At 41.7% G+C, this 27424-nt stretch overlaps 2 protein-coding genes across 3 annotated transcripts in view; one reads left to right on the top strand and one right to left on the bottom strand.

Annotated features, from left to right (window-relative positions):
• The first annotated feature begins 10482 nt into the window (after window positions 1–10482).
• METTL21C (methyltransferase 21C, AARS1 lysine) lies at window positions 10483–18264 on the top strand. Its single transcript, XM_077807222.1, has 4 exons — window positions 10483–10651; window positions 13461–13603; window positions 16906–17023; window positions 17564–18264. The coding sequence occupies exons 1-4, from the start codon at window positions 10483–10485 to the stop codon at window positions 17956–17958; spliced, it is 825 nt and encodes a 274-aa protein (XP_077663348.1). The 3' UTR covers window positions 17959–18264.
• Window positions 18265–18357: 93 nt separating this feature from the next.
• TPP2 (tripeptidyl peptidase 2) overlaps window positions 18358–27424 on the bottom strand; it is a 76496-nt gene continuing 67429 nt past the window's right edge. For both annotated transcript variants that reach the window (XM_077813092.1, XM_077813100.1), the window contains 3 exons: window positions 26616–26823; window positions 20655–20774; window positions 18358–19275 (listed from right to left, as the gene is read on the bottom strand). In XM_077813092.1, coding sequence (XP_077669218.1) covers window positions 19186–19275; window positions 20655–20774; window positions 26616–26823 — 418 coding nt within the window. In that variant the 3' untranslated portion in view covers window positions 18358–19185. The remainder of the gene's footprint in view (window positions 19276–20654; window positions 20775–26615; window positions 26824–27424) is intronic.

Here is a 27424-nt window from a genome sequence, read left to right as displayed (position 1 = left end):
CCACAAACTGTCACAGTAAGAGAAGGCCCTTACACCAGCAGACAGTGATTTTGATTCTTTCTTTTATACCTCTGGAACTAGCCAAGTGATAAGAATACACCTAAATTCTTAAAGTACAGGCCTTTGCAGACAGGCCTGAATATCTATATCCTAACAGTCCTCATCACTCTCGTCACCGCGCTGACGTCGCCTACTCGCCCGGTTTTGCTTTGGCAGGTTCTGGTGCTGCATATACTGCTGGATAATGCACGTGGTGTTTACTGTGCTCCTAATTGCCAAAGTGATCTGAGCGGACTCCATGCTTGCTGTGGTATGGCATCTGCACAGAAAAAAGGCACGGAATGATTGTCTGCCATTGCCCTGACGGAGGGAGGGGCGACTGATGACATGGCATACAGGGTTGGCTTACAGGGAATTAAAATCAACAAAGGGGGTGGCTTTGCTAGAAACAGAATGGCCCCCTCAAGGGTAGAACTCAAAACCTCAAAGATAGAACTCAAAACTGGGTTTAGCAGGCCATTGATTTCACAGAGGGAGGGAGGAGAAAATGAATACAAAACCAATCTGCTGTATTTCTTGTTTTGAGCCACTTCATCTCTCTTTATACATCTTGCTGGCAGCAGACTGTGCAGTACGACTGCTAGCCATTGTCATCTCCTGGGTGCTCGGCAGAAGACGGTGCAGTATGACTACTGGCCATCATCTTCTGCTGGCTGCTGATTAAAAGACAGTGCACTGCCAGTAGGACTCAATTGTCATGAGACGAAACTTAAAAGGGAAATGACCTGGCTGAGTCACTCCCATGTTTGCCCAGGCGCCCCTGACCTCATCGAGGTCGGTTAAAAGAGCACCCAGGACTACATTGACGATGGCTACCAGTTATACTGCACCGTCTGCTGCCCAAAGGCAATAAACTGCTGCTGTGTAGCAATGCAGTACCGTGTCTGCCAGCACCCAGGAGACATTCGGTGACGGTTAGCTGAGCGGGCTCCATGCTTGCCGTGGTATGGCGTCTGCACAGGTAACTCAAGAAAAAAGGCGCAAAACGATAGTCTGCCCTTGCTTCCATGGAGGGAGGGAGGGAGGGAAGGGGGGCCTGACGATATGTACCCAGAACCACCCGCGACAATGTTTTAGCCCTATCAGGCACTGGGATTTCTACCCAGAATTCAAATGGGCGGCGGAGACTGCAGGAACTGTGGAACAGCTATCCACAGCGCAACGCTCCGGAAGTCGACGGTTGCCTCGGTACTGTAGACACACTCCGCTGATGACATGCACTTAGAGCATTTGTGTGGGGACACACACAATCGACTGTATAAAAACGCTTTCTACAAAACTGACATCTAGAAATTCGACCTAATTTCGTAGTGTAGACATACCCTTAACCTCTGAGGACAGGACAAGAAGCAATGGGCTTAAATTGCAACAAGGGAGGTTTAGGTTGGACATTAGGAAAAACTTCCTAACTGTCAGGGTGGTTAAGCACTGGAATAAATTGCCCAGGGAGGTTGTGGAATCTCCATCATCGAACACTGTACAGCCATTAAATACACAACAAATGGTTAATGAAAAACAGCAGCTGATGAGGCATGCTAAAGAACTCCTACTAGAAGCACAAAGGCTGAAACATTTAGCAGCCTGCTCTCTTCATTTGCTCAACATCTTGGGGCCCTGTGCACTACAGTAATTGAAAAAAATGATAAAGAAACATTTAGAGCAATTGCTTATTTGTTCACACTCCACTGTACTCCCTCTTTGGATAGCACATCGCTGCATTTCATGCACTGATAGGAGCAAACCTGACTACATTAACGCGGCAACATTAAACATAATTAAACAAGACTAAAATGGAATCAATTTCTAAAGATTGATGGCTGTCTTGGCAATGGTTTTTACTCCGCACACTCTCAGATGGCAGGAAAAACCTCTTTGGATACAAATCTAAGCAAGCAATTAATCTGTGAACTCTATTAATTTCCCATGGCCCAGCCTGAAGGTAATTCCTGGCTATTTTATGATCTCAAGAAAGCACAATAAGTATCAATTGTCATTTAGAAGAGCACTGTTAGAGATTACCCCCCAACAACAGTACGAAGGTTTCTTTTAGGGGTATCCTGGTGTAGTGTCTCAAATCTCTGCCTGGCTGCTTAGATTCACATGCAAGAGCCAATGTTGTTCTATGCAGACAAGACTGATGAGGTGTTATTTATGTAAAATATGGCATAAGCCAAGTTCCCAAAGCACTTTATTCCTGTGACATGTATTTTATTACTTAATGTACAAAAATACTTGCAGATTGGATGACTCAGGATGCTAGTATCGGATATAGACCCTTTCAGCTCTAGGTCCAGGGTTGAGCCTAAGACACCCATTCTGAAACTGTACCCACATGGACCTGCCCTGAAGTCAAATTAGCAGCCCTCACAGGGTGCCAAAGAAACCACATCCGTACCTCTCACCTGTTATGTGAGGTCACCTGTTATGAGGAGGAGATTGAGTTGGAGAGGGAAAAAGGCCTCCAGGAAGGACAATGAATTTTCCATTTTAAAGGCAATATAAATGTTAGGTTTGGGCTGTATGGCACGTGTCCATGTACCATGCTGGCACCTCTCGGAGCCACTCACAATCCTGCTCCACCTTCAGTGCTGCCACTGGCCAATCAGAACCAGCAATGCATATATTCAGGCTTGGCAGAATTCAAGTTTTAATTTTTTTAAATAAATTTCAACAGAGAACAACCTTTATTTTTAAGCATGTTCTTCTCCCCCTCCCCCAATTTTTATCAATTTAAATTTTCCCAATTGTGGGAAATTATGGGAGGGTTGAGACAATTATATAATGGCAGTAAATGTTGAGTTTCAAAAAGTGAAAGCTTTGTAACTGTTTAAACACAAATTGTCAGCATTGGATGTCAAAATATACAAAGCAAATATCCTCAAATCAAATGGTAACAAGTTCACAAGCGGCATTTGTCCTACTTTGTCCACCAGCAAATTTCAATTAGTGCGTACACAGTGAAATCGACATTTTACTGATAAAAATCAGATCCTCCAACCCTACAGATATTCAGTGTTGCTGACTGTCAATGGGGCATGACAGCCTTGGCTCAGGCAACTGCTTCACCAGCAGAGGGAGCATGTGACAAAGTGACTGGTGCAGGTGTTAATAAGAGTGTGGCCAGCCATCTACTGTTGTAGAAGAGGAGGGCCTGCTGCTCTGGGGCACCACAGGACCTTCTGCAGTCAGGGAGGAGAAGGAGTTGCACAGGAAAGGAGAAGACCAACACAGCCCCGCAGCAGCCAAGGAGAGGACAGTCTACTCCAGAGCAGGAGACCCGACACTTCCTCTCCTCATTCATCCAAGAGGGGACCAAGACCTCCAGCAAACAAGCAGGGAAAGAGAGATCCCTTGCCACACCCAGTGTTTGTACCCTAGACTTCCATACAGGGAAGAAGACCCCCAGCGCAGGCATTCACCCCTGGGTAGAGGGCAGGCATGGACTTCCATCATTGCCATCCCTGGCAGGTTTCAACTGCGGTCAACCCTAACTTGCTGTCTGATCTATAATGGGTGAAATGTGCCCCTATTCTACTCTGGGGCTACATTTTGAGATGTGGCCCATCACAGTGATATCTGCCCTTGGGCATACTGGCAGGCACAGAGTTTAGGAGAATCTTGCTGCCTATTCTCCCCCACCCCCCATTTGACCTCTGTACAAATGGAATAGTACTCTAGAGCAGTGCTACTCAAAGTGGTGGTCCGCGGATCAGTGCCAGTCCACAAGCCATCAGCTTCTGGTCTGCACACACATTGGAAAAAAAAAATTGCCAGTCCCCCACATCAGATAGCTTGAGACACACTGCTCTCGAGCACCCACCATTATTTGGGTCTGTATGTAGCAAGGGCTGGGAAATTTGTTGGAATATTTAGAATCCAAATTTGCCTCAACCGTGTTTCCAAGCTGTTGTTTTGCTTTCCACAGTCTAGCAAATGAGTTTACGCACAGGAATGTCCACAGAAATAGCAGTTCTTAAAAAAAACATTGAATATTTGCAGAATGGAATGTTGAGATCGTAATTGCAAATACTTGCCCAGGCAACCTGATTTTAAGAATTACGCTCAGGGAACTGAAATTCAGTTAATGGGTGAACTCCAAAGCTCTCCAGAGGGTGTGTGAACAAGGGATATGGCATTATTTAAGCCCTGCTTAAGTGGGACTTGGGCTGGCCCTCTGCCTAAGGGTGAATTTCATCCCAGGGGAACATCATGTCCAGTCAGAAGAACTCAGATACTGAGCTATTTGCAGATAAGTGCTTGTGAAGGGGCTACAGAACAAGAACGACTTGCAGGAAGTATGAGGCAAATGCATTTGAACAATGACTAAATATGGGACGATCACAATGACTTCACCAAAAAAGAAGCCAAATTTGAGTAAACTTGTAATTCATTTTTCACTCAGTCTTTACATTGGTTGTGCCGCTCACACACGTGGATTGATTCAGCTCAGCTTATTTTATTTTCTTAATCATAGGTAGGTAAGTCACGTACAGCACCAAGCACATTGTCGGAATTTAAATGGTGAATAGTATTAACAGTACTAGGAGTTACAGTAATCTCCTCCCTCAACTCCAATTAATGCCTTTCTTTCAAGCTACAAAGCCCTAAGCAGCCTCGAGTCTGTCTACTTTCCTGATGCATAACTCCCAACCCCCCCCCACCCCCCCGGCCCCAGCTGAGATTGGCTGGAGTGCCACCTTTATAAATAATAGGGAGCTCGTGACAGAAAACCCCTTCACTTTGGAAGTTACAGTAGTAGCCCCTACGATAGATGGTCTGTCCTTTTGCCAATGCAGGAATGTTCCCAAAAACGTTACCTTGTGATTTCACATACTTTTATATAATCCTGAATTAATGAGCTTCCACCCCTTCCCTTTGGAGAGAATTCCAGATACCACATCAATGGACAGATCCTACAAATCTGAACAAAATTCCAGTCAAACAGATCTCTCCGTTTCATATGTTAAAAATCATTTAAAAAAGAAACAGCATTTAAGTCTGAGAATGACTAGTCCAGCAATGAGCTTGCCAGTGTCTGCTCTCTAGTTATGACTACTGAAGTGGTTCTGGAACAGCTTATTTGTGACATGACCAAACTTATCTAAAGTCAAGTGGTCTGTAAATAGTTTGGAAAAAAATGCAACAGCTTTTAAGACAGACGGTGGAAACACGATCAATATACGGATGTTTTAGTATCTGCTCCCAAGTGTTTTAGAAATAGTCCATGTATCCTCCTCTTAAATGGATACTGCTGCCTCTTTTTTGAGGGAGAGAAATCTTTTAATGTCACAGCTGATATACTTGTATGCAGTGTAGATGGGGGAGGTAATCTCTTTTATTAGGCCAACTTTTGTGGGTGAGAGACAAGCTTTTGAGCCACACAGAGCTGTTCTTCTGATCTGGCCACTCTACCTTGAATGGTCCCTTACAATATGTGCTAATTACTTGTGCTAAACAGTCTGTTCCAGCTTGCATTTTGCTATAACACTCAGAGCACCTTTCCTGGGCCTGAATAGGAGCTCTGTGCAGCTCGAAGGCGTCTCTCTCATCAACAGAAGTTGGTCCAATAAAAGGTATTACCTCACCACCTTGTCTCTCCATTCATCTACTTAATATTTGGTGTGAATACTGAGGACACCTACTGGTTAATGTGTGAAATCCATGATATAAGTTAAAAGTAAAAAAGGGATAGAAATAAAGGAAAAAGAGGGATATACTCTTTTCATTCCAAATTCTTTAAAGGAGCAGTACCTAATACAGTCAAAATATTGCTACAAATTCAGAGATGTGAATGTTTATACATTGGAGTTTAAGTTTTTAAGTCTACGTTTCCTATCTTTGTTATCCCTCTTATTTCAAAAGCATCCAGTTATGCACCTTTTAATACGGTCCGGAATTTAAAAAACAAAAAATCCTCTAAAGTTCCTTTTATAAAGTGTCGTCTGGTCCCTGTTCAATTTTTAAAAAGGTCTTTTCAACAGTGAAACTGACCATATAAGTGGAGTACTCACATTCTCAAAGTAAACAAAGGCAGTATCTATTTTTGCTAATTTTCTTCACGTATAGTCATCTTAAGGGTAGCTTGTAACTAGAGTAGGTGCTAGATCAGATTAATGTGGTTTTCAAGTTTGCACTGTCCCTTTAATAGAGAATTATACACATCCTACACTCCTACAGCATCTATAGACTAGTTAAAGGAATCTGCCAGAAGGCTATCATTCTATCTATAGGGCGGCCAGATTCCCTCAACCCTTCACCTCCTGGCTCCCAGAAACAGTGGGGGTAAGCCCTACAACTCCCCCAGCTGTAATATCTTCTCAGAGGGGCCCTAAGACTTAACCTTTTCCTGGAAGCAGGATCTTCTGTGCCATGTGACCTCTCTCTCTCTCTCTGTTTGGGCTGCTGCCAAATGGCTGCACATGTTATTTGTGTACTGGATTGGCTGTTTGGGTCAGGATGGCCGTAGACAATGTTGTTAAGACTTGGAATAGTTTCAAACTTCTAAAAATTAAAAGCCACAAGAAAGGTATCAGCAGAATTTGATGAGACTGATTCAGTTTTTGTGTACATTTGAGGAACTCCCAAAGTTGACAGTGGTTTTTATTTTGTTCTGCGTATGTGAAAAAATTTAGTGTAACACAGTAAGTTCTTTGAGTGCTGTTTGGTAATGCTACCCTAAATAGACTGCACTCTTACTGGCTGGACTTTGTGAACAGAGAATTAATCCTCCCAGGTGCATGTCTGTATAAAAACCTTTAGGGTGGTCTGGGAAGATGCACAGGAAACTTCAAACTCACTCTGCTAAAGAAGGTAACAATACAACTATTCTTCAACTAACATTGTTTGGAATGTACCTAAATACTCCTATGATAGCAACTAACAAGGAATGTGTTACATTTATTTATCTAATGCCCTTTTAAACTTGGAATCGTCTGACGATATCATTGGTCAGAGGAATTAAGTTTACTGAATTACTGACAAATGTAGCATTGTTTCAATGAGATCATTGCATCAGTAATGATGGCAAGTTATTTTCCAGCTATGTTTTTCCCCCCAATATACTCACATATCAACCAGAAGGTCTATCTTAAAAGTAAAGTCTCCCAGGATTTATTTAGGACTAGATTTCTCTCTCTAAGAACATTATTTAATGCAAGAAAGCTTGATTTAATTGCATGGGCATTTAACAACAAATGATCTTACCCGTGTTTGGTATGTGAAATCCTAACAGAAAGAGCTACATTTTCAAGGAATAATATATAATAATCCAACTGCATTTCTGCAAGTGCAACTTGCAGAAGTGGCTTTTGACTGATCAAATGCAGTCCTAAGACACACTAGCGTACAGATTCATGCACAAAAGTTTCAGATTAAAAAAAGAAAAGAATCTGGGAAGGGTTGTGTTCACAGTTGAACGCTGGTCAACGCCATTTTGCTCATTCATCTACATAATCATCTTATTTGTATTTTCATTTTGTTGCATAACTAGATTTGAACTACTCAAATGAAGGGGGAAAGAGTTAACAACAGGACTTTTAAATGAAAGATTGTTCCCAGTAGAAATAAGCTTTTGCCAGTCAGACTGTTACCTTAAGATGTATCCACCTCACAAATATCCCCCTGGTAGCTTCTTCAATATTTTAGTGTCATGGTAGTGATGCTAGACATGGACTTCCATTACAACTTCTTAGAAGACTTCTTCCCACCAGAATAATTATACTCTAGCCTGAAATCTCACAATTCCAACTGTCATTGCTGTAAATTGATTCAATGATCATTTAAAAGACTTTTAAACACTTCAGATCTACAAGACTTGAATTTAGCATTTGCCTATCTTATCACTTTGCAAAGAAATCCAGATACAGATAGCAATGTGTAGGGCTGGTCAAAAATTTATGGATGCACCTGTTTTCCACTTGGAAGTGCTGATTCAATGAAATCAGAACATTTTACAGGAACATCTCCATTTCATCAACATTTTTGACATGAAATTATCCACCTGTTTCATTTCAACTTTATTTACATGTTACATTACAGTTTATAGCATGATGAAAATCAAAAGCACGCAGCTGAAATGAAGTATTTCAGGATATTTTATTTAGTGAAAAATTCTCAGGTTTCAACTTTTCATTTTGTTTCAGGAAAAAACAAAATTTCAAATTTTCAGAATTTCCCATTGAACTTTTTTTGACCAGCTCTACTACTGGGTGTTGGGGAATTTGCACCAAGAAGATGCATGTATTTAAATGTGAACATTAAACTGCACATTCAAATATATGTATTATGCATGTCACTAATGCAAGTAATCTTTTCAGTCTTTCAGTTCAAATACACAGTGTCAAATAGATATGCTAATGATTTCCAAATTAGGAAAAAACACTGGTGCCTCTTCTATTCTTGACTTTTTCCTTTTGTGCTAAAAAGAATAATAAAAAAAGGCAGCACATACAAGGCAAGGAACATAAATGCACAGTCTACATTAATGCAACACTAAGGTTGGGATTTAACATTCAAAAAATTCTGAAAATCTCCCAATGCAGCCACATGGCACACAAGGTATTTAACAAGAACACAATACTATGTATTTGTAAATGAACTGAGACTTACACTTTCTACAACTAGGATGTGCAGTCTGTCTGCCTTGTATTTAAAGGCTCAGACACAATTTTGGAATAGTGTAGTTTTTTAAATATAGTTATTGTGGCATTATTAAGCCTATGCTACTAAAATACTTGCATCTCTGAAAATTATAAAACCGAATCCTTTGTGTAGTCTGTACCAAGGTAAAAATAATTAAACACTCTTTTCAGTACATAAAACATCATCACCATAATTTATGGAAGTACATTTGGCTGCTTTTTTCTTTTTAAACTTTGCAGACAAAAGGATATAAAAGCTTGTTACATAGACTGAGAATTGCAGTTTAAGTCTATCTTACAATGAGTTACTAGCTACCGTATCTAAAGATTTGATCAGACAGATGTTTAGTAGGACTGTATTTGTTGGTTATTGTATGATTTTTCACTGGTGATACATGGTTAAACTGGAATTTTTGCCTGTTGCAGTAACATTTAGGCAATGAATGAATACAGAAAAGATATATGTGTAGCAATGTTGCCAAGTTTTAGGTACACTGATGGAATTTAAGCACATAATTAACTATACACTTACCTATGTTTAGATCACTATTCCACCAGGCCCGCTTGGGTTTTGTGCTCTCATAGCTCGCACCTTCTCCCGCTGAAGTCACTGGTAAAATTTCCATTGGCTTCAATAACATCAGGCTTTCATTTAGGTGCAGGAGATTTTATGTTCCAAAGCACCACCAAATAATAAAGTATATCCAAATGTAGTTGCTTGTCGAATTCAACATGCAATTGGTAGGAACACTGGATTTGCCATACTAATCAGAACACTCAGCCAGCAAATTTGTTGCTTCCAGCAGTAGGGGCCACTTAACTTATGCTTCCGGGGGAAGGCAAGTTCTATCCCTCCTCCCTCCCAATTACACACCTAGTCAATTGTGCAACTTGAAGGCTAATACTCTTTCATGGCCTCTGTAGCAATCAGCTGAGATGCGATTATTTCTATTTCAGCAAATGTAACTATAGAAAATATTGGTCTTATTCTGGCTATGGACGTGCAACAAGAACATTTTTGAAATTGTAGCTTCTGTTCAATGAAAGGATAGTTTTCCGAAGCGAGAGAGATTACAGTGGACTCATTGTAGTGGAGAGATCAGGATACTTTCAGAGTGGACTGAGGATGCTAAGAATGTGGCTATACACACACACATGCATGCATCAGGAAAGGAAAGCTTCTAACCTGCAGCAATGTAATCATGGCAAAGTTTGCACCATACCACCTCAGATTGTGATCATATTACAGAAGAACTTGTAAGTGGTGCAGGCTCAGACCTAATTGGTAGCTGGATGGATGGGAGACCTCAAAGGAAAACTGAGGTTCTTCAGGAAGTGATTCACTTGATAGCACTCCTTCTTCCGAATCAGTACAAAACCACTTCCCCTCTATGCTACAAGACACAAAGTGCTACCACAGAGGGGTTAAAATAGAAGCCCCGTCTGTGTGGTCAGTGAGAGTTCTCATGGCATTTTTCACAGGAATAGGAATGTTAGCCCTTGTATCTGGCCAGATCTGACCTCTGGTTATTGCACTCTACCTGCTTAAATTCCCACTGTACTATCAGTTATCGAAGATTCTTCAGTGTGTGTGTGTATGCTAGATATAGGATTGGTAAAGCACTTTGGGATCCATCAATTGAAAGGAGCTGCATAACTAAGTTGTTATATAGTAAACAGAGTACCTCGTTCCTTTACAATTTTTTGTGTTTCCTCCCTCTTCAGCATTCCTGCTATGATCTCCACCCAGCACTTGCCACTCCCCAAGGAAATTCAAAGAGCAATGGACTGCCCAAGTGAAGAGAAGGACCTCAATGAACAACAGTCTGAATGTCAGGATGGGTCTAATTGCCCTGACTATTCTACAGCAACAGCAGAATCCAGTTCAGGTTGCTACTTAATAATAAAAGCTATGGCATGCCAGCAAGTTGTAGAATACGGGATTTTCCTAGGTATCCAAATCCAAAAGGTCACCCAAATATCCTATTTTCATTCTTGATAGGACTACTCTCACTTCAGTTTTTTGTTTGTTTCTTAAATGTAATTTTTTTTCTTACAGGGCCAGATTTACAGAAGCGCTCAACACCCACCACAGAGGCAGATTTTGAAAAGAGCTCTGCTCTTATTTAGGCATCTAATTGAAATGGCTGGATTATCATTGAGAACAATGGGAGTTGTTGCAGGCTGAGCTCTTTTAAAAACCTGGCCCACAGCCTATTAGCAGATTGCCCTCAAACCGTTTTTTAATCACTCCCAAAACTGAGACTAGCTAAAACACAAAGCAACATTTAAAACTGACCACTAGAAAATAGGAATATTTTGCTCTGTTTTGCGGAAGAAACCACGACACTCTACTTCTGTTCCAGACAGTTCTTGGCGTTACACTATTTACTATCATCATCAATGACCTGGAAGAAAATGAAAAATCATCACTCTAAGTTTGCATGTGACACAAAAGTAGGGGGCATGGTAAATAATGAAGAGGTCAGGTCCCTGATACAGAGCCATCTGGGTTGCTTGGTAAGCTGGGAACAAGCCGTATTAAAACCATATGGATTTTAGTACGACTAAATGCATACGTCTAGGAACAAAGAATATCAGCCATACAAACAGGATGGGGGGGCTTCATCCTGGGAAGCTGGGATTCCAAAAAAGATTTGGGAGGAGTGGTGGATAATCAGCTGAACATGAGCTCCTAGTGTGATTCTTGGATGCATAAACAAGGGAATCATGAGGAGGAGAGAGAGGTTATTTGATCCCTTTATTTGGCACTGGTGCGACTGTTGCTGGAATAGTATGTCCAGTTTCTGGTGCCCACAATCCAAGAGGATATGGACAAATTGGATGCAGTTCAGAGAATAGCCATGGGAATGATTAAAAGGATTAGAAAACATGACATCTAGTAAGAAGCTCAAAGAGTTCCATCTATTTAGCTTGATGAAGAGAAGGTTAAGGGCTGACTTGATTAGTCACTAAGTACTTACATGGGGAACAAATATTTAATAATGGACTCTTCCATCTAGCAGAGACAGGTATAACACAGGGGTGAGCAAACTTTTTGGCTCGAGGGCCACATATGGGAATAGAAATTGTATGGCAGCCATGAATGCTCACAAAATTGGGGTTGGAGTGTGGGGTCTGGTTGGGGGTACGGGCTCCAGGGTGGGGCTAGAAATGAGTTCAGAGTGCAGGAGGGGGCTCCACGCTGGGACGGGGGTGAGGGCTCCAGCTAGAGGTGCAGGCTCTGGGTCTGGGGATGAGGAGTTTGGGGTGCAGCAGGGCGCTCTGGGCTGGGACCGAGGGGTTCGGAGATCGGGAGGGGGATCAGGGATGCAGCAGGGGGTTGGGATGCAGAGAGAGGCTCTGGGGTGCAGGTTCCGGGTGGCGCTTATCTCCAATGGGAGCTGCAGGGGCAGCGCTTGGGGTGGGTGCAGTGTGCATAGCGCAGCCCTCTGTCCGCCCCTACGCGTAGGAGCCATGTGGAGAGGCCCCCGACCCTGCTCCCCGGCTGGCGTGTGGGAGCGGGACCAGACCCAGACCCCACTCCCCAGCAGGAGCTCAAGGGCGGGATTAAAACAGCTGGCAGGCTGGATCTGGCCCGCAGGCCATAGTTTGCCCACCCCGGTGTAACATGACCCAATGGCTGAAAGCTGAAGCTAGACAAATTCAGACTGGAAATGAGGCATAAATTTTTAACAGTGAGAGTAATTAATCACTGGAACAATTTACCAACAGTTGTGGTGGAGTCTCCATCACTGGCAATTTATAAGATGGATGTTTTCCCAAAGATATGCTCTAGGAACTATTTTGGGGAAGTTCTATGGCCTGTGTGATACAGGAAGTTAGACTAGATGATCACAACAGTCCCTTTTGGCCTTGGAATCCTGTACTATAGTTTTCTGGTTTTTGTCTTACGACTACAAGAGGTTTGTTCTTGTCATATTCCAGTATCATCAGAGGTGATCTGGTAGAGTAGAGTTCATTTTTCAGTGTCATTAAGGATGAAATTAGGAGGAAAGGCACTTTAACAGGGCAATAATCTGCAGCTACTCTATGCTGGGCTGTGCGCTTGACCGATCGAATGAGACATGATGGAACCGCTGGGTTAAGATAGGAAAATGCAGAGTTTCAGTTTCAGAAGATGACACTGTCCTCTGTATCCCTACTTGAAACAATGAAACACCTGGTAACAGGGAACGCTGTACTACTGGCGATGCTGACTTTTGGAAGATACAAAAATAGAGGTCCCAACTATCTGTGGTTAAAGAACCCAGAGTATTTCTGCCAGAATCAATGTTAGTCTGCTATCCTGTCCACAATTGTACAGTTACACCTGCAACCTAACAATCTCCGAATAGCTTCATTTAGATATTGTATTTAGCATGACTTGCAACCTCTGACCTGAGATACCTAAGTCTCAACATGATGACAGAAAAATGTATGCCAAAATAGAGTTCTAAAATTCCTCACCAATCAACCTATGTTGCTTCATGACTTATGGGAAAGGAAGGTTTTTCTCCTTCACTTTGATTGACAGCAGGCCCACCCATATTTGGGATCCAGGTCTGGCAACCCAGTGAACCATGGTGCGCATGATCAGCTCACTAGAGACCAAGAACAAAAGCAACTTTTTCAGAAAAGGCTGCAAACTCATTGTCTTGACCACAAATTAAGTCTTGTAAATTTTCTTTTCCCAGCTATGCAACAAAATGCACGTATATATTCATATTGACCAAATAATACTGATTTTTTCTCCCACAGAATCACCAAGAATTCTTAAAATATTGCAGAAGTGGATTCCTACAGTTTCTCCCTATTTTGACAAAGAGCATTATTGTTATGCAGACCACCAGATCACTATTCAAGAATCATTAGACCACTTCGGAGCTATAGTATGGCCCGGTGTAAGTTTTACCTATGTATTGTGATCAAGTAGCAAGTTAAACTCATTATAAAGTAAATGTGAACAAATGAGCATATAAATGAGCACGGGTGCAGACATTAAGTCAAAGAAAGGAAAATTGGGAAAAAGCGTTGTGTTCTCTCAATGTCTCCAGACAGTCAATCACTGTGGGGAAGTAAGCATCTAGCAAGACGATCAGGGGAGAACAGAGAAGAAAACAACATTGAAAAGATCCAGCATGCAGCATTTTACAGAGAATGGAAATTTATTTAGAGCAGAGTAGAGCAATCTCATCCCAAAATGAGTCAGTGCAGAGGCTTGAAGGTCTATTTAATTGACTGTATGTAGACTAAGCCCTTTCTACCCAGGATATTACCTGGGAACCAGGAACTGTGCCTCATTGCTCACAGGTACTGTCCAATCAGCACCACCTGTGTTCCCCTCATGCAGCATTTGATCCACCATGCTATGGAAGATTTAGAAAATTTGGCTCCTTCACAATTTTATTGGAAGGCAATCAGCTGCTGAGAACTTTCTAACTTGCTCAGTTCGTTTGAGATAGAGGACTACAGGGAAGTCAAGATTTATTTTATGCCACAGGATTTTTTCCTTTCTTTTGTGGTTTGGGAAAAGAGTGTAAGACTCTCTTAGAACTTGTGAAAGCGTTTTAAGATACAGAGAAAGGTGGTGTTTATACTTTATCATAGGAAAGGCAGAAAAATTCTTGCAGGGAAAAAATAGCTATTTTGGCAACTCATTTAATTTCTTTCACAGCTAGCTTCTGGAAAAGCAAGTTTCAGTGGAGACAAAGCAGGAACTTGATGAACTTAAGATGAGTCTGAAGACCAGTGGGAATATTATGTCATAAGTGGTCTAGCTATCTAGAGTGCCTTTAGGAATCTGGCAACATAAAAGCAAAATGCTAGGAAGGACTTATTAGTACACTTTCCAGGACTGAGATGTCAAGATTCTTCAGAAGGCATCTTGATGAAACAGCAATACGGATGGGATTCTAGCACGATAGGCTCAATGCTCCTAATACACTATAGAATTCTTTCCCCAGATCATAAGACTATACTTTCAGAAACAGTCTGGAGGGATAAGAGCATCTTGACTCCCCAGGACCTGCTTTGATGAGGATATACCTTTCACCACACAATCTGTCAGGTTTAGAGAGTTTGGGTTTTGGGGGTAGAGATTCACAGGCAAGGGGATTCAATCTGTTGACGATCTGCATGTAAGAGTAATCTCTCAAGTTTGAAAATAAAGTTCTCTTTGGTATTGTGAGAATGACACTTACCTTCTTCTCAGTTTATTTTTAGGATTTTTTTTTTTTACTTCAGAGATGATGGCAGAGATGCAGAGAGAGTTTGGGAGAGAGAGTGCACTAGTGAATAATTAGGAGATTGCGCACTGGGACCACACATCTGATTGTAGTAAAGTTTGCTGCTGAAAGGCCACTCTGCTTAGTTGAAAGGATTGTCCGCTAAGCCCATTTGGTTGTGTACACCTTAAATATACATCAAATGTTGAAGGCTATGGTGAGATTCTTTTTTAGGCCTTTATTTGCATTGTGTCTATATGAAGGGTGATGCTCCTTGCTTCCAGTTGATGAATACAGATTATATTTGTCAATTTTGTAGTGACTTGATCTTGCTGATCATCTGGTTTTGGGAAACTAAGTCCTGCAGAGATGGATACTTTAATTAGAAAGAAGGAAAGTAATTCCTCAGAAGACCAAAGGAACTCCAAGCAAGATATCAGGGGGTAGCTGTGTTAGTCTGTATCCACAAAAACAACAAGGAGGCTGGTGGCACCTTAAAGACTAACAGATTTATTTGGGCATAAGCTTTTGTGGGTAAAACACCACTTCTTCAGATGCATCAAAAAGCTTATGCCCAAATAAATCTGTTAGTCTTTAAGGTGCCACCAGACGCCTTGTTGTTTTTCTAAGCAAGATATTGATCTCTGCAAGATTTAAATTGAGACTCTCAAAAAGTCATCTTTAGATTTAGATTTCAGGACTGAAGACATTTCCATAGTTCACAGACATGTAGATTAAATTAATATTTTTACTGATGAGGAAACATTCTACTGGTCCCTGCTTATCCCATTATTGAATTAAAAAACAAACCGTACTTCATGTGTAATGAGATTTGGATAATTTTGTCTTATGTGTAAAGGGGCCTTCTCAAGATAAAAAGTATTACAGTGACAGAGACATGAGGAAAATATTTCAAACTTATTTACACTATTTATTATGAAGACGGACAAGGATTGGATTTCAACTCTAAAAAGCTTGTCAGTCTAGCTATCATATAAAACCTCACAGAAAATGACAGATTCCATCTCAAGATAGCACAAGGGAGAAAGGGGGAAAATGTCTGTCTTAAGTCTTATTATGAACTGCAATTTCATCAAATCTCAAATTAGTCAGGTGTCAGTACATGGATGGGAGAACTCCAAAGAAAACGTAGATACTGCACAAACAGTGCTGGTGATTCATTAGCGGCGCTCACCCATGATGAGCTGGTAACCAATGCCTCAGCATCATGTTACAAAACTCTGTGATTAGGTGAGATGTAATCCGGGGTTGCGATGGAGGAAACAAAGAGGTAGTTCAGTCACCAACCCTATCTGCTCTTTGACCTTAGCTGTGATTGCTAAGAAAGCAGCCAACTGTTGACTGTTTTACTGATATGGTTCCAGGACAGAACTCTGTCACTTGAACTGAAAGGTACCATTTGTCTTTTCCCTCTCTATAAAGTGGTTGGAATTATTTCATGATGCCTGCAATATCACTAGGTGGGAGTCAAGTTTAGATCTGAATATCTAGAGTGACAGTGACTTCGTAGACTTCTTTGCAACATGTTCTATTGCCAAATTATTCTGAGTTTTTCGTGAAACCCGCTGCTGTAACTTGAGCCCTTACTTTATCTTCACAAACTGAGAACAATTAGCTGTCTTTATAATATCACTTTTGTACTCGTACAGTAAAATCTCTCCTTCTCCAGACTGACTATGCTCAGTGCCTACAGTAACTTAGAGGTCAACAAAAACGTGTGGCGTATAGATTTCTAGGGAAACCCATATAAAAAGAAGCCGTTTGGTTGTTTTTACTTGCCTAATAATTTGTTTATAATCTTGTTCCTTTTTCCTAATTTGCTTTTGTGCTACATACTTGAATATGTTCAGTCTATAAGTAAAAAACTTATTAGAAAAATGTTTTCAATGATTTAATGAACTGCTGCATGGCCATTAGCAAATTAATGCTTTTTATGGCTATATTTTAACTGTTCTTAGGCATTGGCTTTATCTCAGTACCTGGAATCAAATCAACAAGAGATCAACCTAAAAGACAAAAAGGTACTTGAAATTGGTGCTGGAACAGGACTGGTGTCCATTGTGGCTAGCATACTAGGTTGGTAAATTCTGATTAAATTCCACCTCCTCATCTTCAAATATATCAATTGTGAGGTGTCAGCTAAACAAATTCTTTGACACTGTAGTCAGTGAAATTATAACGAAAATTAAAACCTAACGAGCAGTTATGACTTTGGCTCTCAAAATTCTGTAGGGCTTATCTACACTGCTCTGCAGTTTGCACTACAGGAGTGCAAACAGAAGTGCGCAACGAAGTGCTGCACCTTAGTGCCCCCGAGTGGATGCTGTGGGTACAGACTAAAAGGTCCCCAGTTTGAACAGGATTACAGTGACCTAGGAGCCTTTTAATTTGCACCTGTAGCACCCACACGGAACACTTGGGGCAGTGGAGACATGCCCCAAAATAACAGACTTTTAAGAGTTACCCCAATCCAGGAAATGGGTGGGCGCTGGTCTGTTTATTGACTGAATGATGATCAGAGAGCCAACAACATATTCAAAATTGATATTGGGGGGGGAAAACAGTAAGATTTATAGAAAAAAATATATACACTAATCATTTGCACATTCCCTTTAGGAGCTTATGTTACAGCTACTGATCTGCCCGAAGTACTTGAAAATCTCAAATGGAATATTTCAAGAAATACACAAAACATGAATATACACCGACCTGAAGTGAGGAAGCTGGTGTGGGGAGAAGACCTCAATGAAGACTTCCCTAAATCAACTCACCATTATGATTTTATTTTGGCAAGTGATGTTGTCTACCACCATACATCTCTGGATCCATTGCTAACAACAATGGCATATTTATGTCAGCCAGGGACAGTATTATTATGGGCAAATAAATTCAGATTCAGCACAGATTTTGAATTTTTAGAGAAACTTGGCAATATATTAATCGTTACACTTCTAGCAGAATTTCCAGAATCAAATATCAAGCTGTTTAAAGCCATAGTAAAAGAGAATTAAGCGAAAACAATACAGTCACAGTTTTGATGCCCCTCAAAGTTTATGAGCTTCTAGTTTTTAGTACATAATGCACACAGAGTGCAATAATGTCCATAAACCTGTCCCTGAGTCTTTGAATTTTGCACTTCAATACATGGATAATAATAATATCAGGACACTACTTAACTGTCTGATTTGTCTCAAGCTTATATACACATGATTTACTCAAAGAAACCAATTCATTGCTGCCAGAGGGTCAGCAGTAACAAAACAAAACCAGAAGGTAAAGTTTCAAAATTTCAAATAAACTATTAGATCTAGCTATACCTTTATATCCTGTTTACATTGCATATCTATATTATTCCTAAAGCTGTTTGCTTTAACACGTTATGTTTATGTACTCTTAAAAAAAAATGACAGTTTTCAGCTTCATTATTTGTTTTATTAATTAAAAAATCCTTTAAAGTATCAGAGTGCACAGGGTGGTTTATCATCTTCAATTTTGCACATTTACTCTGTGTTTTACATTTTTTAAACATTATTAAACATGTGTATGTATAGCTTTACAATACCTGATTAACTGTCTGGCACTTTTATACATGTATCAGTCCAACCTGATACTCAACTTCACATGGATTTTTGAAATTTTGCCTGAAATATCTCAAAGACGAAGATTTACAAGAGCACCTATGTATCAGCAGTTCTGAGATACACACAGAGACCATTTGAAAGGTTGTTGTTGTTTAAAAAAAATCATAATGTAAACCCTTGCAAACAGTACAGGTAATGGAGTTCCATTACTTTATAGTCTAATAAATAAAATTTTAGCTACTTTGGTGTAGCTTTAAGGCCTTCATACAATTGAAAAAGAAATTAAGATTAAACATGTTAAAACCCTGTTCATTGTAAAAAATACAGAGCTTTTACAGGTTTGCAGTTAAAATTAACAGTTAAGAACCTAACATGCATGCAAGAAATCTTTTCCAACCCAATTCCAAATCCTTGGTGCTGGCAATTCTGGCACATCCATTGCCAGCAATGAGATGCACACTATGCAAACTCCCTGATGTCAGGAGTCAGGTTAATAGGTATTAAGCCACACCAGGGTGCCTTTCTGATAAATATACACAATTTAATAATCAGCATTCAGTATCTGATGAAGACATGCGTTCTAATTAAAAGGTAAAACTTATCTTTCCTATCCTGTCAGTATAAAACCATCTCTGTATGTTTACAACTGTTGGTATTTCAAAACACGCAATAATCAGGTGGATACATGACAGGAAGCCAGTTTTCAGAGAAAGATGCACAATGCGTCCATCCAAGTAACTTCATTAACTAAAAAAAAAAAATAATTGATAAGCAGAAAAATTAGATGATACTTTGGACACTTTGATATCTTCTCTCATTCTTTCTTAATCTAAAAGTGCCATGTTAAAGAGGTTCATTGTCAGAAGCATAATGTCAATATATTGCTTTTTGGAGCTCTAAACTCTCATATAGAATGGCTTTAGTTTTTGAAAACTGGTATTTTAGCTTTAGTGAACAAAATGTTGTCTTAAGCAGCACAAGAATCCCAGTAAACTTGGGGATTTTTTTTCCCTTATACCCGTTTTGAATAACTGTATAGATAATTTACCTTTAGGTAAGCAAAATGCCCACATTTTCTCTGTGCTGTTCAACTTTAAGTACTTCAGAATAAAACACGTGAAATTCATGTGCAAGTCTAGAGAGTAGTCATGGCACTAGTATGTCTTTAAATAACAATTTCTTAATCTAGATACAGTGGTAGAATGAACAAGCCGCTTAAAACATTTTGGCCTCAATTTAAAAACTGGCTTTAACTTTAAAACCTGAGAAAGTAAAGTTAGGCTCATAAATCTATATCTATGATCTTAAATAAAAGTGGCCTTATTTCCAAAGGTGAGGAGGACCCACAGCTCAGACAACTTGCCATTGCTATGAGCTTTGCTAAGCGACTGATGGAATTAATAAATACCTTTTCAAAGTGCTCCTTGAAACTGTTAAGGACCCTTAATTTTATACTGCCGCTTGGGAAAGCTTTGAGCAGAGGCAGTGGTGGAGTTATTAACTGAGTATCCACCAAGTAAGAATAGCTCAGGGGAAAGAAAGAGGTCTCGCTCCCCCCCCCCCAGATTTTGCAATGGCCTGGGAAGGGGTTATTGAAGGGAGGGCTCTGGAATGAGAGAAGAAGAGACAAGCCCTTTCTCCCTTTCAGCACCTGGATGGGGGGAAGCTAAGAGGCAGATATAAAAGATGGAAATCCCTTGAGACGTCCAGGGAGCATGCCCAAATAGGAATCCCAGCACCCTCCTGCTGCCCAGTCCTCCAGCCTCTGAGATTCTGGATATTGCCTTTGGACCTCACAAGTGCCCCTCCCCCCTATCTTTCTTGCATACCTTTGAGCTAGTGAGCTTAATCCCCTGACTAACTGGTGCCAGATACATTCATTAAGTCCAATCAGAACCCCTGGTGAATTTGGGGGGAGGTAAAAGTGTTTCAGATTTGAATATTCCTGGATCAAAAGCCTATCCAGTACGTTCTGTTCCAGAACCTCAGTGAAAGTTTTCTGAAACTCAATCTCTTAAGCAGTATATAAAATGAACATACATTTACATCTCCTAATATTAAGAGATTCTTCAGCATACATAACAATGCCCCGCTGTAATTAAATGGATTTATTGACTACCCCTTACCTGTATACAATTTTTCAAGTTTTCCTTGGTTGGCTTCTCTTCTGCAAGTTTTGTGGCAAATTTGAGACCTCTTCCATACATTTTATTTGCCAATGCATGCTTGTAGGCAAATGTTAAAACCTACAGTATGTAAACAAATTAAAAGAAAAGTTAGAAATCTACCACCATATTAAAACTAGCATTGTTCAGATAAAAACAATTTAAAGCAGACAAGTCAAAGTTAAACATTTTACCAAACAGACTGTTTCAAATTTATTCTTATGTTGATGAACACAGATAAATCACAGCAGTTACTGTCCTCGTGTTTTAATTGTAAAATGAGAGCACTGCTGCTCCTGCACACTTAGCCACGCAGCAGCCAAGCCTTCAGGTGTAGTCACCAGGCTGGGGTGCAGAAGACTGCGTGGTTCTGGGCAACAGGTCCAACCTGACCGGTAGCCGGAATGTGGTTGCTACCAAGAGGTCCAGCATGGAGCTGAACTTGGGTTGGGACAGCCACGCTGGTGCTATGAGGCTGATTCTTGCCGTCCCATTTGATCTTCACGAGGACCCTCAGCAACAGTACCAGAGGGAAGGCGTACACCGGAGCCCCTGACCACGGGAGCAGAAAGGCGTTGGACAGGGCTCCTCTGTCTATGCCCCCAATCGAGCAGAAGATGTGGCACTTCCTGTTCTTCCTGGACGCAAAGAAGTCCGAGGAGTTCACCACGGTGGAAGATGGAGCAGACCACCTCCAGATGAAGGGACCACTCATGGTGAGATGAAAATGTCCTGCTGAGGCGATATGACAATGTGTTCTTGGACCCCAGAAGGGGAGTGCCTACAAGATGGATATTGTACTGTAGGCAGAAATCCCAGAGCCAGAGGGCTTCCTGGCAAAGTGCCAACGACCTGGCTCTGCCCCTGCCTGTTGATATAGAAAACTGTAGCCATGTTGTCGTCAGGATCTGGACCACAGCATCTTGCATATGAGGTAAAAAGGCCTGGCAGGCCAGTCGAATCACCCTGAGTTCCCTGACACTGATATGAAGGGAACGATTGTGACTGGACCAACAGTCTTGAGTGTTGAGATCGCCACAGTGGGCTCCCCAGCCCAGGTACAAGACGGTGGAGATAAGAGTCACTGATGAGGACGGGGCCATGAAGGTAACCACTTCCAACACCTACACGGGATCCTGCCACTAGATGAGGGACACAAGTACGCTGTCCAGAATTCTGACCATCCAGCCCAGGCTGTGCCAGTTGGGGACACAGACTGACACTAGCCATGCCAGAAGAAGTCTGCGACAGAGTCATGCTTGTCAGACCACATAAGTACATGCTGCCATGTGGCCTACTAGCCTCAGGCACATATGGGTGGTGGCGAGCGGGTGGGCCCGCAGGCCCACAATGAGGTCCGCCATGGCCTGGAACTGAGTCTTGGGGAGGAGGGCCCTGGCCCGAGTGGAGTCAAGGACCACTCCGATGAACTCTATGTGTTGCACCGGGGTTAAGGTTGACTTTGTCTTGTTTATTATCAATCCCAGGTTGCAACAGGTGGAACAAACCAGGTTCAGATACCTCTGCACCATACCTGGAGACCGGCCCCTTATCAACCAGTCATCTAGGTACGGGTATATTTGGACTCTCCAACGTCTCAGGTAAGCAGCCAGTGGCACTATACATTTTGTGAATACCCTTGAGGCCAATGAAAGACCAAAGGATATTGCCGTAAACTGGAAATGGCGCCAGCTCAACATGAAGCGGAGGAAGCGCCAGTGCCCAAGAAAGATAGAAATATGGAAGTAAGCATCCTCTAAATCGAGAGCGGCATACCAGTCTCCTGGATCCAGGGAGGGGATGATGGAGACCAGGGAGACATAAGAAACAAAAACCATAAGAATGGCCATACTGGGTCAGACCAAAGGTCCATCCAGCCCAGTATCCTGTCTACCGACAGTGGCCAATGCCAGGTGCCCCAGAGGAAGTGAACCTAACAGATAATGATCTAGTGATCTCTCTCCTGCCATCCATCTCCACCCTCTGACAAACAGAGGCTAGGAACACCATTCCTTACCCATCCTGGCTAATAGCCATTAATGGACTTAACCTCCATGAATTTATCCTCCATGAATTTATAATAGGGTTTAAAAGAGAAAACCAGTTCTCTTTTAAACCCTATTATAGTCCTAGCCTTCACAACCTCCTCAGGCAAGGAGTTCCACAGGTTGACTGTGTGCTGAGTGAAGAAAGAAAGAAAGAAAGAACGAACCATGCAAAACTTCAATTTCTGGAGGGACTTGTTGAGGTGAAGTAGGTCTAGGATGGGTCTGAGGCCCCCTTTTGCCTTTGGAATTAGGAAACAGCGGGAGTAGAATCCTCTGCCTTCCATGATCTGAGGAATCTTTTCCACTGCCCCCAGGCGAAGGAGGTTTTCGACCTCCTGAATGAGGAATTGCTCATGAGAAGGGTCCCTGAAGAGGGATGGGGAAGGGGAGTGGGAGGGATGTTCGGCTGCAAACTGCAGTGTGTAATCCGAAGAAACAGTATCTAGCACCCTGTGGTCTAAGGTGACGCAGGACCAAGCCGACTGAAAAAGGGCAGAGCGGTTGAAGAAAGGGAGGGTTAGATCCAGTACATTGGCTGGGGCGCTGTCCTCGAGCGCACCCTCAAAATGACTGACTTCTGGGAGGGTCAGGTTGGGTACCCGGGCGGGAAGAGGACAGGTAGCATCTCTCAGGCCCTTTATCCTTGTCCTTCCTCCTGTAGGAGTCAGACTTGGGAGCCCCCCAGGACCTAGACTGCACCAGAGGAGGAGGAGTGCAGAACGGCTTCCTGGACTACTGAGGGGTAGTCCCTTTGCTTATTTGAAGTGGCTGCAAACTATATCTAGCTGGCAGTGGATTGCCACTTCAAAGTTTGGCTGTGGCTTTGGTTACTTTTGTTCAGGGTAACAGAAACTGTACACACACTGGGCCAGATATTCAAAAGCACATCCTTCCCAATGAGGGCACAACTTGCCAACCAAATCGTGCCCACAATGAAATTACCAGGAGCAGAGGCTGGCTCAGCAGAGGATGGCTCCATGAGCCCATGGAGCCTAGACTCAGTTAGCTCTGAAAAGAGCCCCGAACCCTCCAATGGCAGGTCCTATATTGTGGTCTGCATCTCCTGGGATCCCTCAGCATGCTCCCCGGCTCACCCAGGCAATAGCCAGGGAGTCACCTAACGCGCTGGGCCGCAGCGTGTTGGGGTTCAGGGACGAGCACCTCTCACACAGCCGCGGCAGGTCCAGGCCAGAGTGGGGCCATGGGAGAGGTGTCTCTTCCCGCCTAGCCCAGGTGCTGCTGCAGGGAGTCCTCTCTCCCCGTCACAGCCCCAGGGCAGCCTGCACCTAAACCCCTCATCCCCAGCCCACCCCAGAGTGCCCACCTCCACCCAAAACCTTCTGCCCCACCCCAAAACCCTCTGCCCCAGCCCCAAGTCCCCTCCCACACTGCGAACCCCTCAGCCCCACCCCCACCACATGAATTTTGTTGTGTGCACCAATATGGAGTTGATGTGTCACACACCACCAAATTAATTCTGCACGGGGGGGGGGTGGGGGGGGGAAGAGGAGGAGGAGAGAATTAGAGGGAACACTGATAGGAAGGCAATTTTTTAAAATACTTACATCATCTACCCCCACTCATCCTCCCACCCACCCCTTTGCTTCCCAGTAGGTGGAGCAGTAAACACTATGCCCTTGACCATCCTTATTAGCTAGATAGGAGAAGAGGAATGCATGACAACAAATAAGCTAGCATGCCTGTCACTAAAAGTCCCAAATGTAACTTGGATTTCTGAAATATGGTCAGATAAGAAAAATCAGTAAGAAATTATTTTCCTTCCCACAAACTATATAGAAAAAGACAGTTTACGTCGTGTGTATGGAACAGTAGTACTTAAAGATTAAACTATTATAAAAATGTCTGCCTAGAGAGTAGATCATCGGGTAGAATGGAGATAAAAATTCCATGTCATAAAAATATACCGATACAATGGTATTAGTGACCCATGGATCAGAATAGTGATAATTAAAATTGAGAATATGGAGACCCTGAAACAAAATTAAAAACAGATAACTTCAGATCCCTAAATATTAAGTGGATAAATGCCACCTATGTGGTTCACATAAAATTTCTTCCAAACAACTTTTTCTAAAGCATAGAGTTAAGGCTACTCTTGATTTAGCTTACAATTTAATTTGGTGGTGCCTCTTTAATAGTATGTCCGTTCTGGTCACTAGAAAGTACTAGGAAAGGGCCAAGGAAATGCAAAAACTTGGTAAGAGGTAGGATATCGATAGATGGGGGAAGGTTTTTCCATAAGAGGAAGTATTAAAGGGTAGGACTACTATTCAGTTTGTAAAGGAGGAAAATATGAGGTATATGGAACAGTGGAGAGCTGGTAGGAGAACAATTCTGTTTTGCAGAAACTTTCAGCGCTTTGAAATTAACAAAAAAATCCTCTAAACATTTTTGCGAAAACTTAATTGTGTCAACATGAAACCTAAATGTCTGCGTGTGGAGAGAACTAGTGGTTAGGGCACTGGCCTGGGATGGAGTCCCAGATTCAAAATCCCTGCTCTGCCTGATTCACTTTTTCATTCCAGGTATCACTCTGAATCAGACAGAGCAGGGAGTTGCACCTCGGTCTCCCACATCCCATCCCAGTTCTCTAGTCCCTTGTGACCACAGAAAGTCAGTCAGTTTCTCCCTACAACATCTTGCTCAACATCAATAACATCTCCACAACATTTTTGGCTTTGATGAAACGGCATGTTTTGGCAAAATTTCATTTGCTGAAAATGGTCCACTGAGCTCTAATAATAAATGGTATAGAGAAGGTCAGTTGGACACTCCTGAATATGTTATGTATCCTTTCTCATAATATGAGAGCATGGTTGAAATTAAAAGGCAAGAAAGTTAAACTGTGTAGCATGTTGTTGTTAATGCATAGCACAGGACATCACTGTGGCTTGAGAATCAACCGATGAAAGATGTACACAAATAAAAACATCTACAAAGAAGCTAGCTTGAATAAATAATCAATCATCAGGCTATCACTTGAATCATCAGTGGGGGTCAGGAAGGAATAAAAGAATAACATTTCTTCTGATTTATTCAACAGTTTTCATTTCAAATGATTCCAAAGTGAATTTCATAATTCAAATTTCATACAATTTCATAATTTCAAAATTCATACAAATACATGGAAAAATTCATTCACCACTGAAATATAGCCATGTCTGATGTGAAACACAGTGCATAGCAACACACCAGTTAAAGAAGGAAATCAGTAATAACCTAATCAGTTACATAATCATATATATTATTGGAATTTGATGGTTTCCTTTGAAACAGCTGTGCTGAAGGACACAGGGACCTTACCCTGATAAGAACTTGAAACTTAATAGGACTGTAATTGCTAACAGGTTCCAAATGGTAATTCAACTTCCAGAGAGGGTTTCTCCCATTGCAGCCCTTAGCCACAGCTAAGGAACACAGGCTTTTCTTTCATTCCTAATCTAGAAAATGCTACGGACTCATGACCAGCACAGAACAGGGGCTGTACACACTTCTGCTGAAAGGCTAGAAGTGCTGCACTGGACAGCAACTGAACTATTCCTTGAAAGGAATAGTAAACTAGTAACTCGATAAATGAAGCAGTTTGTTAATACAAGCCTACAGTTACTGCTCCATACCGTCCCCATATGTATATGGAGCAGACAGATTTATTTGCCTTGCACTTGATAGCCTAGGAGAGATCCCACCTGTGGAAAAATGTCTGAGAGAGGCTGGCACAACATATGGGGACAGAACTAGGGAGTGGAAGGGAGAGATGCCTGGAGGCCACACACAAAGATGGTGTTAAATTTCATCACAAGAGACTAGGAAAAAACAAGAGTGCAAAATACAGAATTTCTGCTTGTCCTCTTACCTTGGTGTCAAAAAGATCAGTCCATTTTGTTGTCTCCCAGAAAGTCTCTGACAGAACACCTATGCAGCTCTCTTGATCGTCATCTTTACCTTCAGCATCACTTGAAACAGCCCCATCTTGGGCCTGCAGATGGAGAAGTTGGTCTGCTAGTGCGCTTCCTTTCCGACAAAGGGCATCCACTAAGGTAGACTTCTGTTTTTCCATATCACTACATTAAGTTGAACACAAATACAAGGGGTCTCTTACAGCTATTAGTTTTCAATCAAGAGCCAATAATTTAACTTTACCTTAAAAATCACAGTAAACTAAACATACTTGTTGATTTGTATTTACAACAGAAGTATAAGCAATTTTCAGCTATCCTATTAAAATACAGCATTTTTGAAAATAAACTATTTCCTGTAATTCTAAACTGGCTCAAAATATATGGATATAGAATACATTCACGCAACATACAGGTTCTAATCAAGCCTAGAGCTTCAGGAGCAACTGAACTGTCTCTGGTATTTGAACAGAAGTGCAAACCAAATTTTAAGAATTTAACAAGAAGTCAGGATCTAGAAATGTATTTTATTAGTTCTTGGTAGTATGAAAAGAGGGCCAATCCACTGTTAATGTAAGCTGACAGTGACTTCAAAGGAATTGCACCCACTTAAGCCAGCACTGAATTTGGTTCTCAGTTTCAGTTGTTAGAAGACCACCAGATCATTTCTTGGTTGACTCTTCCAAGAAATGCTTAGAATGGAAATGATTAATTATTTTTAAATCCAGCAAATATACAGTTATGTACAAGCCACTCCAAGCAACTA

Source organism: Eretmochelys imbricata, chromosome 1, assembly GCF_965152235.1.
Source record: "Eretmochelys imbricata isolate rEreImb1 chromosome 1, rEreImb1.hap1, whole genome shotgun sequence".
Taxonomy (NCBI): Eukaryota; Metazoa; Chordata; order Testudines; family Cheloniidae; genus Eretmochelys; species Eretmochelys imbricata.
This window is presented reverse-complemented; position numbering and strand designations above follow the sequence as displayed.

Excerpts from the sequence above, each read along its gene's own strand:
- METTL21C (XM_077807222.1), top strand. The coding sequence starts at position 10,483 with ATGGACTGCCCAAGTGAAGAGAAGGACCTCAATGAACAACAGTCTGAA. Across the intron at positions 10,652-13,460 it reads AGAATACGGGATTTTCCTAG|AATCACCAAGAATTCTTAAA; the intron begins GTATCCAAATCC and ends TTTCTCCCACAG. Across the intron at positions 13,604-16,905 it reads GAGCTATAGTATGGCCCGGT|GCATTGGCTTTATCTCAGTA; the intron begins GTAAGTTTTACC and ends AACTGTTCTTAG.